We start from the raw sequence: 14467 nt of genomic DNA, 5'->3' as shown, positions 1-14467 counted from the left end.
CAAGCAATCTCTACAAGACTGCTTTAAGATTTGAGACCATATCTTCAGGAGGTTTTCATGTTATCTTTACACTCATTCACCCACTCAAGCAAAGCCTAAATATCACACCACCTGCTACCTGTATCTATATTAACTGTACACAGCTAAATAAACAGAGAAAATGGCAAATCCAATCTATTTTAACAACAAAAAGCTCTAAGTGTGCAGTACAAGAAAAAAAAACTCAATGTAAAAGAGTCCACTTAAATTTAGTCAAGTGTTTAATACACTGTACTACTAACCCACTTCCATCTAATTGTGAATATTCACCCTGTGATTCTCTGTGTAACGATAATAAGAATTATTTAATTGGCTAATTTAAGACTTTTCATGCCTACAAATACCCAGCGAGACACGTTCGCTACATAGGCGAGGTGATAGGTACAGTGAGGGACTGTGAAACCTAAAATTACAGTCATGCGCTCACACATTTTCTCATTTTGCTAACTTCTATGGAAAGAAATGACACTGACATTTTTTTCTGGAAGCCACTGAAGGACCCCCCGCTGGTCCCTGGACCCTACTTTGGGAACCACTGGTTTAGACTATCTGGCAATGCCTCGTCCTGACAGTACAGCCAAGCACTTGTGTGTGTATGTGTGTGTGTGTGTGTGCCATAGATAGCATGTTCATTTAATGAGTGAATAATATCCCCCTGCATGTCCAATGAACTGTGGGTTAGGGGTATGGGCCAGAAGCAGGAGGGGGTGATGATAACACAATAGGAGTGTTAGGGAGTGTGGGAACCAATTCTCCCCAGGACAATAGACACTTCCCAGTGGCCACAGCGTGCCCATTCACTATCAGCTGCTGGGCCGGCGTAGCACGGCGCTGAATATGCACCAGCTCAGCACAATGCTGCTTTCTCCCAAACAAGACCAGACTGTTTCCTATCCCAAAGACAACACAGCCCAGCTCTAGCCTATACACAGCCTCATTCTCACATAAGCAGTCTCTTTCTCACTCGCTCCATGTCTGCACGTCTTTTTCGCTTTCTCTCGCTGTCACACGCACCAACAGGAGGGTAGCAACAAGGCCAGGGATTGTGGAGATAGGTTGGGTCTGCTGTGCCGTAACTAGGCCACTGTTCCTCTCCACCAGAGCTGCTGGTCGTTGAGATATTCTGGGCTGAAATGTTATTAGCGTAACCCAGTTTACCCAGTACCAGGTGACTTCTGGAAGAGTCGCTCCCAGCAGGGACACACGCTCTTGAGGACAATGCACACACCAAAAGACAGGAAGGAGAGGGAGGAAAAGGTGGTGCTGTAGAAAAAGGAAAGGTGACGAAAGTGTGTCGGTGAACACGACACGACTGTGTGTTGAATTCAGCTGGAGGAGGAAACGCTGTTGGACACTGTGACCGTTTTTGTGTGTGTGTGTGTGTGTGTGTGTTTGTGTTTGTGTTTGTGTTTGTGTGTGTGTGTGTGTGTGTGTGTGTGTGTGTGTGTGTGTGTGTGTGTGTGTGTGCATCCATGCAGTGTTCTGATGTGACCCAGACTCAAACTGGTACCCAACCTTTTTCTTTTGTGTGCGCGCCCTCTGGTTGCTGCGGCAACAGAGCCTGAGAACCGAAAGGGAGGGCGGTGCAAAGAGAGAGAGGAGTGAAGTGACACCAGCGTGAGAGTTTTTAAATGTCGCCGCTTTGTAACACACACACACACACACAAATGAGAGTAGAGATCATCATCATACACTGAGATCTTATCTTTTATCATATAAACCTTTCACTGTTTCCTGTTGAATACCATTTTACATAACAGTTATTACCCGCTGTACTGTAACTGGATTAACAATAACAGAAATATATTATTTTAACTATAACATTTCAGTGTTTCTCTGCATGTTATCCATTCATACATCCACTTTTACTGTACTTTACTAAGCCCAGGATCATGCTGCTGTACTACAGTATGTACACACGTGACTCACACACATTTTAACCCTTCACCTTCATCTAAAAAAGGATATGCTGGGTTAAATTGATATATTTCATAATCATGACTGTCACATTTATCCTTCAGGCAAAAAGCTATTTAAATCAAAGTGTCCAGTATACTGAGTTAATTAATATGGAGTATGTTATGGGAGTTAGGCCAATATCCCCTTCTAAATATATCAGAAATAAATGTATTTCATGCCGTTAACACGGTTAATTGCAACTTCCTGATCCTCTCACTTTATTTGAGATCATTTGTCTCAATACACAATGTAGTTACCACTTATATATATTATATTGCATGAAGTAGATTATCATAATGTATAGAGTTTTCTAGTTTTTAGCCATTACTTATCTATACTATGCACCATGGCTTATCCTTCATTTTACTTTAACAATTTCCCTACCTATATTCAATCAATTTAAGGATTTCTTTCCCGATAACATATCAATATCTACATTACAATGCAGATCCCATAAGAAAAATGCCACATTAATGGTTGCATAATGCTGTACTGATAACAGTAATATACTTTAAACATTTCATGTGTCACTCAGTCGACTTTCATATGTCAGTTTATCATTTTAATACCTGACTTAATGCAATAAATACTGAATAATGAGCCCGATCTGTTCGTTTCAGGATATTAAAATGGGAGCAAAAATCTTCACCGTGACCAAGAGATAGGAGTAACAGCCTCTGTGTGTGTGTGTGTGTGTGTGTGTGTGTGTGTGTGTGTGTGTGTGTGTGTGTGTGTGTGTGTTCAGAAAGACTTAGAAGACGACTATATCTTTCCTTTAAATGACTTTGCTGTATTTAAACTGACTTGTAAAGAGACAACAACCCCTGCTGCATGCTTGTAAGTGTGCTGCCTTGTTCACCTCAGCTGCTGCCTGTGTCCCTGCAGACCCTGGACTGTAAATAAACATGTACTTTAGATGTGTGTAGTCTATGCTGCAGACACCACAGGCCCTTGAGACTGCTGCACACCAGACACACGTTAAAAACCCTGAATCCTCTCCTCCACACACACATTCAACGCGATTTATAATGCAAACTACGACCTAATGAGACTATAAGCTGTTGATAATAGAAGGAAGTTCTCATTTTAATGACAGTTTACTTCCATTTTCAACATTTCTGACCTCCGATGTTGCTGCTCACTAGAACAGCAACATTTAACATTCTACACACTCTACACTGGGAGCTTAGATAGCTGCAAATATACAGATGTGTATTAGTTTAAATGGAGAGCAGATGTTTTATATTTCCTTGCTCGATCGTACCGACAGAGCATTATTATGGCTGCCATGTCAAGGACTCCTCTTTCCTCGTGTCAACACGTGTCCTACCTGCATAGAGTCGGCGCTGATTATTTCTCCCTGCAGCCGTTTTCCGAGCTCGATCGCCAACTTTGACTTCCCGGTGCCGGTAGCTCCTAAAATCACCACCAACGAAGGGACCATCGCTCTCCTCACAGCACACTGCACGCTACGAGTGGCAGCCGCCATGATGCTACTTCCTCGGCAGCCCAGCTGACTGATGTCGCGCATGCGCAGCGGGCGCAGAGATGAGAGGTGGAGTTCTGTCGCCAGGCAACACGCAGCTGTTACTGTGGTAACGTTGATTGATGGAGGATTATGAGGAGTCGTCTGGGAGGATTCTTTATGCTCGAAGGCTTAAATAAGTGTGATAATTTGAAGATTTTAGCCTTCCTGGTGTAAATTACACGCTCTGATTGATGCATGCTGCTTTCACCATCATTAAATCATGTGCTACCCAGCTCAGTTTATAAAATAAACCAAGCAGTAAGATGTCAGAATGAATCATTTCTGCTTGTTGCTGCACATGAGAGCAGATCACATTTCTGGCAACATTTAATGTCGATGGAATGCCTTCACAGAGAGGATGGCAGAATATTTGGTATTGTTGCTATGGAAACTGTTGGAGCTCAGTAGCTGTGAGCTAAGATGCTTGTTGATGCAAAGATGCCAGTATGAGTTACCATGGAGACTGTTCAGGATAAATGTTGGAGAGGGTGAGATCTGTGTTCACTCATACAGGTGTTTGTTGTTTTTTCATGCAAAACAAATATGTGTGATACAATAATACTGTCATCCACCTCAAAATGAGATACTACATATTGGAGTAGTTATATCCAGCTGTAAGACAGTGAAGAAAAAAACTGCTTTATGATCATTATTATTCTGTGATAATGTGTGTGTGAAAGAGACAAACATATAAGACAAGCATTTATGATGTCAAACCATGAAATTTATTAATTATCTGACTTACTCTTCATACATAGAGGCTTATGAGGTACAGAAAAAAACAAAGTGCTGAAACAAGGCTCAAAAAGTCACCAAAATTGAACTCCCAAAGTTAATTAAGCAATGTCCACTGTTACAATGACTATGCCAACAGCAGAGACCAGTAACCAATACAAGTAAAACAAATAAAGAAAAAAACCGGGCAAACTAACAAACTGATGTTAGTCCATCCAGTGTGTGAAATACAGGGGGTCTCCAAGGGTCTGTAACCCTTTAATTGACAGCTTGGACCCTTTAAAGATCTCCATTAAATTTTAGAGGGGCTCTCAAGAATGGATCTAATTATTTTCTATTTTTCTACAGAGTAATGTTTATTTTTATGTAACTGTCAAAGTCTCTGATCGCTTTTATAATAACAATAAAACATACTGCAGTCAAAACATTTACTACCTCTACCTTTAGCATGCCCAATAAAAAGGAGTCTTTAAAACAGTCCTTCTACAACAGAACAAACTAAATATAGCAATAAAAATGCTACTTGGATCAAGTATGCCTGTTCTGTTTTAGAGGTACCGCCCACGGCACCAGGACCCCCTTTTTTTCACACACTGGGTCCACCCTTCTGAAAAAAGAAAACCTAAAAAATAAGGACTACTGGTGGTTTGTGCTGAATTGATTAGCATAATCATTATTACAGCCAATAAGTAGGGGGGGGGGGCATTGATGATAATTCCTCTGATCTAATGCTCTCTCTCTCTCTCTCTCTGTGTCTCTGAGGGTTCTGTGGTTATGTTGTATGTACAGCTTATCATAGCAGGGTGTGTGTGTGTGTGTGTGTGTGTGTGTTTTCCTCAAGCCTATGGCTCTATCGCAAGAGCTACGGACTACTTGGAGTTTCCTGAGTGCTGGCAGGAGCAGAGCATGCTACTCAGCGGGATCGGGTCATTTACAGTACAAGTTCCAAGGCTACAGTCTTCTGTTGCATGGCTTATGGACAATAGGGAGCACCAGGCTTGCAGAAAAAAAGCAGTGAGAAAGCAGTAACATTAAGGTCACCAAAGGCTACTACACCAAGCCAGAAGTTTAAATCGGTAGATCCTCTTAAGTCCCCCCCTCCTCCCCCCTACCTTCCCCACCCACGCCAGATTTAAGAGAGTGCTACAGCTACAGTGATTGGATTGAATAGAGAAGCATTCAGGTGCTTTCCACTCCAGAGAGAGAGAGCAAGGGCAGGACCGTACATGCTAACATTCAGCACATAACCACCAATAAAGCCCTGCCAGCTATGATAACACAAAAAAAACAGTCATTAGCTCACACTGAAACAGAACTCGGTAGGAAAATATAGTATAAAACTTTTGTCAACTCTGACTTGTACAAATGAAGAAACCCCAGAGACAGAAAAAAAAAAAAAAAAAAAAAAACAGTAAAGAAAAGGTGTAGGCATCGCAAAAAGTGTGACAAAGTGGCTAGTGTGATCGATGTTCAGTAAGTGTTTTATTTTCTCTTTTTTTTTCATAATCATTTTATTAACAAAAATATAAGCTTTGAGTTATCTTTGAAAAGCCAGCAAGCTTGGCCCCGGTTTAGGACGCAGGGTCGAAGAGAAACTAGGATGAGTATAGTAGACAGCTCTGGTTTTGGTTTGGAAGGAACTGTACAGAGAGGGTATTATATACATAACATCCAACAGGATAGCCTACATACATTGAAAGGCTTCTATAGGCATTACACCAAATGAATGAAAAAAAAAAAAAAAAAAAAAAAAAAAACACAAAAAAAACAATTTACAAATATAATCAAACAGCAAGATGAAACAAATATGCGATTGGAACTCAGTGGGCTTCATTTCCAAAAGTTGGCATTGTTGCTCAAACATACAGATTAATTTAAGCCATTCTCTAAGAGTTGCTTTTGGTTGATAAATTGAAGCCAACATTCACCTTTTGGCTGGTCTCCATGGCACAACGATAATAAAGATATAGTTCAATCTTAGTGAAGATTTTCATAGTGTTTTTTTTTTTCTCCAGATGTTGCTAAAAAATAAACAGGATATACTCAAGCTATTGCCTCTTTATTTTTTTTCCAAATAATGCTACATAAACAGGCTGTTACTGTGGGCATGGTGCTGCTGTCTAAACTTCCCTCATGCAAGAAAGAAAGCGCTGAAGTTATCACAGAAAACTATAAGAGACGACTGAACTGGACTGAACCTGAGCTACTCCAGAGGTGCAGAACATATTGTGTCCTTCCAGTTGTAACATCATTCTGTGGCTCAGTGCAGCCCGACAACAGCTTCCTGCAGCAGGCAGAAAGCTAGAAACCTCAACTGCTGACAGGAGAAATAGTGTGAAAAGAGGAAAAAGAATTAATAGGGGAGATTTAATGCTATGAAGAATAACACAAAAGACAGAAAAATGGGAGAAAGGAACACTGAGCAGAAAAAAAGGCTCAACTTGACAAAACATACAAGTTGTATGCGAAGTGGTAAGGAGCAGGGAAGCATGAAGAAGTTGTAATTTAAAAAAGGGAACCTAGAAAAACTTCAGGGAGCCCTTCAGACTGATAGAAGGAGACATTACACCATGCCCTATCACGATCAAGGAAACGTATGACCAGACCATGCAGCAGTTAAAACAGCACTTTATCAATTGGAAACTGCTCATTCACAGCAGGCCTTCAAGTAGCAAGCAACAACTTTGAACATTTTTTAGCGAGGGGGAATATAACAGTTTGACAGAACCTATAATGAGTAACCATGGACATATTAATCTGCCCGTAAGATGCCACACGAACATCAGTCCCTAGCTTGCTGTCCTGACCGGCTTACGGCCTCGTCAATCACTCAGAAGCTAATGTGCAAACCACAAAAACAGAAAAAATAATAATAAATCCACCCGCACTATTCCAACGTGATCGACTCAAAGTGAACGTCAGTGTCTTTTCTCCTTCATGTAGTCCCATTCAATCTGAAAGTGTTGAGTGTACGTGTGTGGTGAGAGCCGATCCGGTTGCTCAGGATCGTTTGAGCTGCGCCAGCCTCTGCAGCAGCTGCAGCTGCCTGGCTTTCAGCTGCTTCCTCTCTTGAGCTTTCTGCCGCTCGCCGGCGTGCAGCTGCTGCAGGTACTCCGTGGCTCGCGTCAGGATCGCCACCTTCGGCGTCTTAGGACAGTCCGCCAAGCCCGGGATCTCATCCCGCAGCGACAGGAAACGCGAGCGCAGGTCGTTCCGTCGCTTGCGTTCGAGGAAGTTGTGGGCCTTTCGTTTGTCTGTGTCCTCGCAGTCGGAGGACTGGGGGCTGGAGAGGTGGGCGAAGGAGTGGGACTTTGAGGGAGAGCTTTGGAAATGGGAGGACGAGGAAGAGGAGGAAGAGGAGGAGGAGGAGGGGGGAGACGAAGGCGACGTGGAGGAGGTAGGAGAGGAGGCGCTGAGGTTAGGTGACTCCGACCTGACTCCAGCCGCGGTCACATGAGACTTTCTACTGTCCAAGTTCAGGGGGGCATGGCCGTGCCGGGGCTGGTGGTAATGAGAGTTCTGGTGCGGATGGGCCACCTGAGCGGAGGCCTCCTGTCGTACCCTCTTCCGGGGCGGCTCCGCTGGTTGGGGGAGAGTGTCCGGGGAAGGGGCAGCGTAGTTGTGCTGCTGTTGGTGGATGGAGATGTGGAACCGCTTCATGCCAGGGTCGAGGGGGTCGGCTCGCACGGTTATGGTCACAGGTTTACGGGTGTTGACCAAACGACGAGGTTTGCGTTGCTGCTTGTGCTCCACCGTCACCACGTCGATCTCCTCTTCATCGTCGTCTTTGTCCTCTTTGTCATCTGAAAAAAGGGCAGAAGGGAAGACATTAAATCATGTGTTAGCTTGTACAGAAACCGGTTATGACTGCCGGTGCCAACTAAAGTGAGAAAGATGGCACACATGGGGAGCGAGTATTCTGGCCTGCCTGCTGCCTCCTCAAGCCAATTAAACACTTCTGTAAAAAATGAACTTCACACAACCTTGTGAAACCTAGTAACCTACATGATCTCACACACACACACACACACACACCACAGAATACACACTCTCGCTGTGATGCTGTGAATCATCACCGCATTAGGTCAGCTCCCTAAGTGGAAATTCCCTCTCTTCATTCATGAGGACAGACTGAAGATGAGAGGGAGCGACAGGTTAAGTTAAGAAGCACTCAGGTGCAAATTACCAACTTTTCAAGCTGTCAAAACGAGCCAACTAATATTCAAAAGCAGCACACATTTAAAATCATTTGCTGCTCTATTTACTGGAGTGGGAACAGGGGTTTAAAAATCTAAAGAAAGGTCTTATCGACTTGATTCCTGCCAACTGGCACTCTTGGGAGGAGGAGGAGGAGGAGGAGAGGGGGGAGTTAACGCTCTTGTAAATTGAAACACACTTTTAAAGTAATTGCACTTCTGTCTATTTGCTCAGAAAATAGTAATCTCTATATTACCTAACAGTAAAAGAGAAATGGAGGGTTGCCTCCCTATTATTTCCAACAACATACAGTAAATGACAAATGTAGACAAAGATTCACTCAAGTCACCCTATAATGCTCTTTATAGGAACTTAAGCCTACATTTGTTTCCTATGATCTTTGACCACATATTATCCCTCTTGAAACGGTGTGAAATGCTGCCTCAAACTCCACGTCAAAGGATTCTGCGGGCCTAGCCGACCTGCTAAAACGACTAATCCTGCTCTATTCAGAGCCCGGGTTGGCTCGGACCAAATCCACCCACTGACACAATTGGCACTGCAGCCTGTTGAGCAGAGGAATGCAGCAACAAGTTCCCTTTGTGACATTCCACACACCATTATGCATGGTCCGAGCTCAGCATCACATGGCAGCCTACATACCAAACTCAATCATATGGGTTCACGGAGTGGAAATTGGGGGTGTGTGGGTGGGGGAGTAGGTCTGGAGGCAAATTTAGGCTAGACATAACTACAAAGAGGGCTGATTTTCCTTCCCTCCCTCCCTCCTTGTTACATAAAGTTCCCAATAATAATGAGTACCCCTATTGAAATCATGTCAAGCCATGGACTGCAGAGAGGATCTTGTTATCATAAGTCAGACTGGAGGAACAGGGAGAGGTATAGCAGCTGGTCTGCTGGAGCCTGGCCAAGCAGCAGATGTTTCAATGGGCGTGTCTCACTCTGGGCTTGAAGCATGTGTTGCATGCACCAAGGTAACGCAATGCAGTCATCATGTGCCACCACCTATCCTCAATGCCAGATAATAGCTAATCAAACTTAAATATAATAACTGGGCTAATTAACTTAAAGTCACGCTTACACAAATGATCCTAATAAAATGAATGAGGACCGGATGTAGGGGAAAAAGGCAACAGAAAAACTATAAAAGTGTCTTCTTTAATATTCTTGACATCCAATGAGAAACTACTATGAAGTGTGACCATGATCACTATCTCCCTTTTGAGTATCTCACACACACACACACACACACAGCACACACACACACACACACACACACACACACTTGCATAACCTACCTACTGCTCTAATATCTTCCCTAAAGCTCTCCACAAACTCAATACATGTCAAAGAACAGCCATTATATGTCACATGTTCCTCTCTATGATTCAGTCATGTGTTACATATTCACTTTGTACTGACCTGATGAGTCGCTGTGGGACTCTGAACCAGAGGACACTTGCTTCTTGCAGCCACCGGTTAGCGGGAAAGTGAGCACCGCAGCCGGGTCCACACAGTCCGCCGCCAGACCGCTGAGAGCAGGCGCCTCTGCGGGAGCGCACTGCGTCCTTCCCGGGGATGTAACAGCGGAGCCGGCTGCCACTTTAGTAGCGGTCCCCGTCCCGGGACAAGGGGCGCATCGCTCCCCTACCACCCTCTCCAGCTGCTGCCCCGCGGAGAAGCCGCTCCACATGCAGTCCTGGATGATGATGGAGCTCAGGTTCCCGAAGGAGTCATTAGCCGTGGTCAGTTTATAGGGCAGATCCTGCTGCTGTTGCTGCTGCTGCTGCTGCTGCTGTTCATCCTCCTGCCCCAAGAACTGGGACACCCACTCCAGTTTGTCCCCGAGAGACGGACACAGCAGTCCGATCCTGCCCGACCCTTCCACCGCCCGGATAGGAGACATGGGCGGGGTCGGTACCAGCTCGAATTTCTTCCATATGTCCTCGCTGGGCGCTGTGGACTTGAAGAAATCCTCGTCCGGGTCGTAGTCGTCGTAGAAATAATGTTGGTAGTGGTCGATGTGATCCATGTCCCAGTTTTCATAACGCGGCGCAGTGGAGCTAATGCCCGGCATGAGGGCTGCAGGCAGCGGGGTGAATCACTCCCTGTTCCCTGAGAGAGAACCACACTCGTATCAAAACTGAGCCTCATCAAAATAATCACACCCCCGTCTGTAGACATGTTGCCCTCTGGGTTGATTTTGTTGCCATGCGTAACGCAGCTATTTTGGATGCATCACACTGGATGATTATAGTTTTTGTTAAAGCAAAATACTCCTCCACAATTTAGACAAAAACATCCACTAAAGGTGTAACAGACAAACTAAAAAACCTGCATCGGAACATAATGTGCCAATAAACACCACGATAGAGCCTATATAAGCTCAACGAGTGCCACAGACACACTGAAACAGCCAATAATACATTATAATGATCCTCCATTAGGCATAAAGTGCCTTACGCTTAAATAGCAAAAAAAGTTCAAGTTAAACTACACTGTGTTGTTGCTGAGAAGTTCCAAGTTTCGCAACAGTGTATCATTACATAACTGTTTAAGTAGTATACTGTGACAGAGAGAGAGAGAGAGAAAGAGAGAGAGAGAGAGAGAGAGAGAGAGAGAGAGAGAGAGAGAGAGAGAGAGAGAGAGAGAGAGAGAGGAGGGGGCCAGGGGGTTCAGCTGACTGCTCAGTAGAAAATAGAGTGATTACATTAAAATTGAAATAGATGAATTGGATAGACAGGTACCCTTCATGCCTTGTCAAAATGAACCTGCTCAGACGGAGGGAGCCGTATGTAAAGTAGTTTATTTGGCTCCTCCTCGGTTCAGCTCCTTATCAAACTCAAAGAATTCAGCTGCGACTAAAAAAGCGCCGATCAGTTAATTAAGCAGCAGGCGCGCCGCAATAAACCCAAACTTCAAGCGATTTGTTTATTATCCGACGCCCCTACACTTCCTTATCAGCGTGCTTCATGAGAGAAAGTTCCTGTCAATTTTTGTTTCTTTTTAAAAATGAGTTTACCTGGTGTTGAGGATGAAAAACCTGCCTGCGTCTTCATAGATCCTCCGTGTGAAAAATGAGTGTCTATAAATGATTCCTGACAGAGTAATCAGCTTGAAAAAGGAGCTCTGTTGCGGGTCCGTTTTGCTTTTTTTTTCTCCCCCCTCCCAGCTTGTAAACAGTCGTTGAGGTAAATGAGTCCGTCTGGTCGCAGTCCCGCCGCTCAGAGGGCTGGATAGGTTTTGGCTGTGGTCACTTTCTTTGCAGACTACTGCACTATATGATCCGGGGGAAGGAGAGTTGGCTGTTATGCACAAAAGGCGGGCCGTAGTAGCAGAGCCACGCCTGCTGTTTAAAGGTGCAGCACACTCAAAACATGCGCTGAGCGCTTTACAGGGAAGCAGAGGGTTATGTGACACTGATTTCATAAAGACTGTCATAAGTGCTCTACTTTTGTAATAGTCATGCAAACATCATAACAACACGTGAGTCGCCTGTTGTAGGCTACTTTTGGGGATACATTTTAGACTTAGGACCGGTTCATTTGGGAGGGACTGTCCAGATGGGGACAAAAGCTGTGTCCCTCAATTAAGAAATAGCTGATTTTTTGGTAAGTGCTTAAGGTTAGGGGCAGATTTAGGAGTTGAGCAGTTGAGGAGTCTAAGCCCAGAGCACCAAAAGCCAGGGCTAATTTTTTACAACATGAACATAATTCAATTTTAGTGCATTTTATGACTTTTGCAATTATTATTATTAGTAGTAGTAGTAGTAGTAGTAGTAGTAGTTACTTTGGTCCTCATTCACTATTTTCCAAAAGGAATACACATATAAATAAATACATAACAGTAAGTCATTAGATCAAAAGGAAAATAAAAAATATGACTTTTATTTTTAACTTTATTTCATTCTTTAACACTGTCTCAACTGAAATGTCTTCAAAGGTTTCACTCTTGCTCTCACAATTGTTATAAATTCAGTCCGATTCAGTCAGCAGCTGGTTGAAGTCATTCTTAAGAAAAGAGTGACTTTTGTGATTTTTTTTAATAGATTCAGGGCTTTTGACAAAAAACAAAAAAAATGGGGCTGCAGCCCCCAAATCCACACCCTGCCTCTGCTCCTGGGTTAGGGTAAGTCACCAAGAAATTAATGTAAGTGTATGTAATGTCCCCAAAACTGACCATGATCTGATATCTCTGTGTGTGTGTGTGTGTGTGTGTGTGTGTGTGTGTGTGTGTGTGTGTGTGTGTGTGTGTGTGTGTGTGTGTGTGTGTGTGTGTGTGTGTGTGTGTGTGTGTGTGTGTGTGTGTGTGTGTGTGTGTGTGAGAAAGAGAGAGAGAGTTGTAAACACACTAATGCAAATGCATAAGCAGCTGTGCTTAATAATCATGTTGCATAAAAAAGGTTGTAATAAGGAGATTGTCCTCTATAATGTTAAGAGACAGGCGGTTATTGGTGAGTGTGAAAGTATCTGTGTGTGTGCGTGTGTGCGTGACCGTCACAGTAATTTCACGTGGACATATGGCTGCAGTATCTGATGTCGTCGATGCATCTCACAGTCTTTGTAATCAATATCAAGCTTATGATGTAGAGCCTTCCCTCTGAGAGAATCAATATGGGAGCAACGTTCTGTGCCTGCAGTGTCATACGTGCGTGTCTCCTCGACAGCTGCACACACACACACACACACACACACCGCAACATCAACTGCTGACACTTGTTTTTCTTGCCATATGGAACCCTCTCAGTCCTTTTTTTCGAGTTGTGAAATTCAGCCGCACAAACTTTGGCACTCTCACTCTTGAGGATGATGATTGAGAAACATCCTTCCTCTAACTGCTCCTCTGAAGTTACCCCTCCAGCAAAGCAGACAGCGTGAAATCCTTGTCTGTCCGGCTCCTCTTCCCATCAAACTCACCCCCCCCCTTTTATACCCCCTCTTCTTTCCCCTCAAACCCCATCTTCTGTCACTCACCCTCTATTCTTCTCTCCTCTGTTTTTACTCTTGCCTACTTTTCTACCCCTCCCCTGCCCCTCTCTTTCGCTTTTATCCTCAGTCACCCCTGATCAAAAAGATCTTGACCCTACATGAAACAGGGAGACTTTAGAGGGTTATATCCTCCGTTTCCCAGGGGAGAGCCTACAAAGACACAGAACTAACAGACTGGAGAAACAGAAGCAGCAATCTTTCAGTTTCCCTGCCTGCATCACTTTCTCTCTCTCTCAGCTCATCCTTTTCCTGATCTCTCTTTCTCCTGGCGCTTTTATCTCATTCCTTTCTGTCCTCTGCCTTGTTTCATACTTTGAAATGCTTAATCTGCCTCCCCGCTTTGAATTAATGATCAAAAGTGCATGGGTGCAAGGACCTGATCCTTAAAATCTGCAAAGAAATGTCTTTTGATATAAAGTAAGTAGATTAAATGAGTGGAGTGCCTGCTGTTTGAATCATTTATATGTACAATAATTTGCACTTTCCCCATATATAAGCAGCATTTAATTGATATGGAAATGTAAATATGAATCTGGAAAATGTTCTTGAGGGAAATAGCTCATTTGCAGTAATTCCCCTACGGATTAGTGAACCTTGTTTGCATCAAAAGAGGAGGGGTAACTTGTGATGTGTGCCAAACCTCTGATATATCTCCCACTATCTCATTCTCTATAAAAACACTCATATACATATACATATACATATACATACTGTGCAGTCTCATAGGATTAGTGAAATGTTGTCACTCATGAGGCCCGATTAAGTGATATCTGCTCCTAGAATAATGAAGCTGATAGTGTTCATTTGCTTTATGCTTATGAATATATACAGTATATGTTGTTTGTTTCTGTACGTAAAACAAAAGGGTTATGGCAACATGCTGTGGTTTTCTGGTAGGTTGTATGCCGGACTATTTCTTGGCTGGGAGCAGTGAGGTCCTGCTGTGTTCATTTATGAGCTTTAGAGGTGCTTGTTGGCAGATTCGACCGTGAGGTTAGCT

At 43.6% G+C, this 14467-nt stretch overlaps 2 protein-coding genes across 3 annotated transcripts in view; both read right to left on the bottom strand.

Annotated features, from left to right (window-relative positions):
• The window catches only part of trit1 (tRNA isopentenyltransferase 1), a 36333-nt gene extending 32846 nt beyond the window's left edge, over positions 1 to 3487 (bottom strand). For both annotated transcript variants that reach the window (XM_062435565.1, XM_062435566.1), the window contains exon 1: positions 3329 to 3487. In XM_062435565.1, coding sequence (XP_062291549.1) covers positions 3329 to 3487 — 159 coding nt within the window. The remainder of the gene's footprint in view (positions 1 to 3328) is intronic.
• A 1924-nt stretch (positions 3488 to 5411) lies between these two features.
• myclb (MYCL proto-oncogene, bHLH transcription factor b) lies at positions 5412 to 11716 on the bottom strand. Its single transcript, XM_062435897.1, has 3 exons — positions 11502 to 11716; positions 9902 to 10594; positions 5412 to 8064 (listed from the first exon to the last, which is right to left on the bottom strand). Exons 2-3 carry the CDS (start codon positions 10554 to 10556, stop codon positions 7262 to 7264), a joined length of 1458 nt encoding a protein of 485 aa, XP_062291881.1. The 5' UTR covers positions 10557 to 10594; positions 11502 to 11716; the 3' UTR covers positions 5412 to 7261.
• Between the last annotated feature and the right edge of the window lie 2751 nt (positions 11717 to 14467).

This window comes from Scomber scombrus, chromosome 16 (assembly GCF_963691925.1).
Source record: "Scomber scombrus chromosome 16, fScoSco1.1, whole genome shotgun sequence".
In the NCBI taxonomy this organism is placed as follows: domain Eukaryota; kingdom Metazoa; phylum Chordata; class Actinopteri; order Scombriformes; family Scombridae; genus Scomber; species Scomber scombrus.
This window is presented reverse-complemented; position numbering and strand designations above follow the sequence as displayed.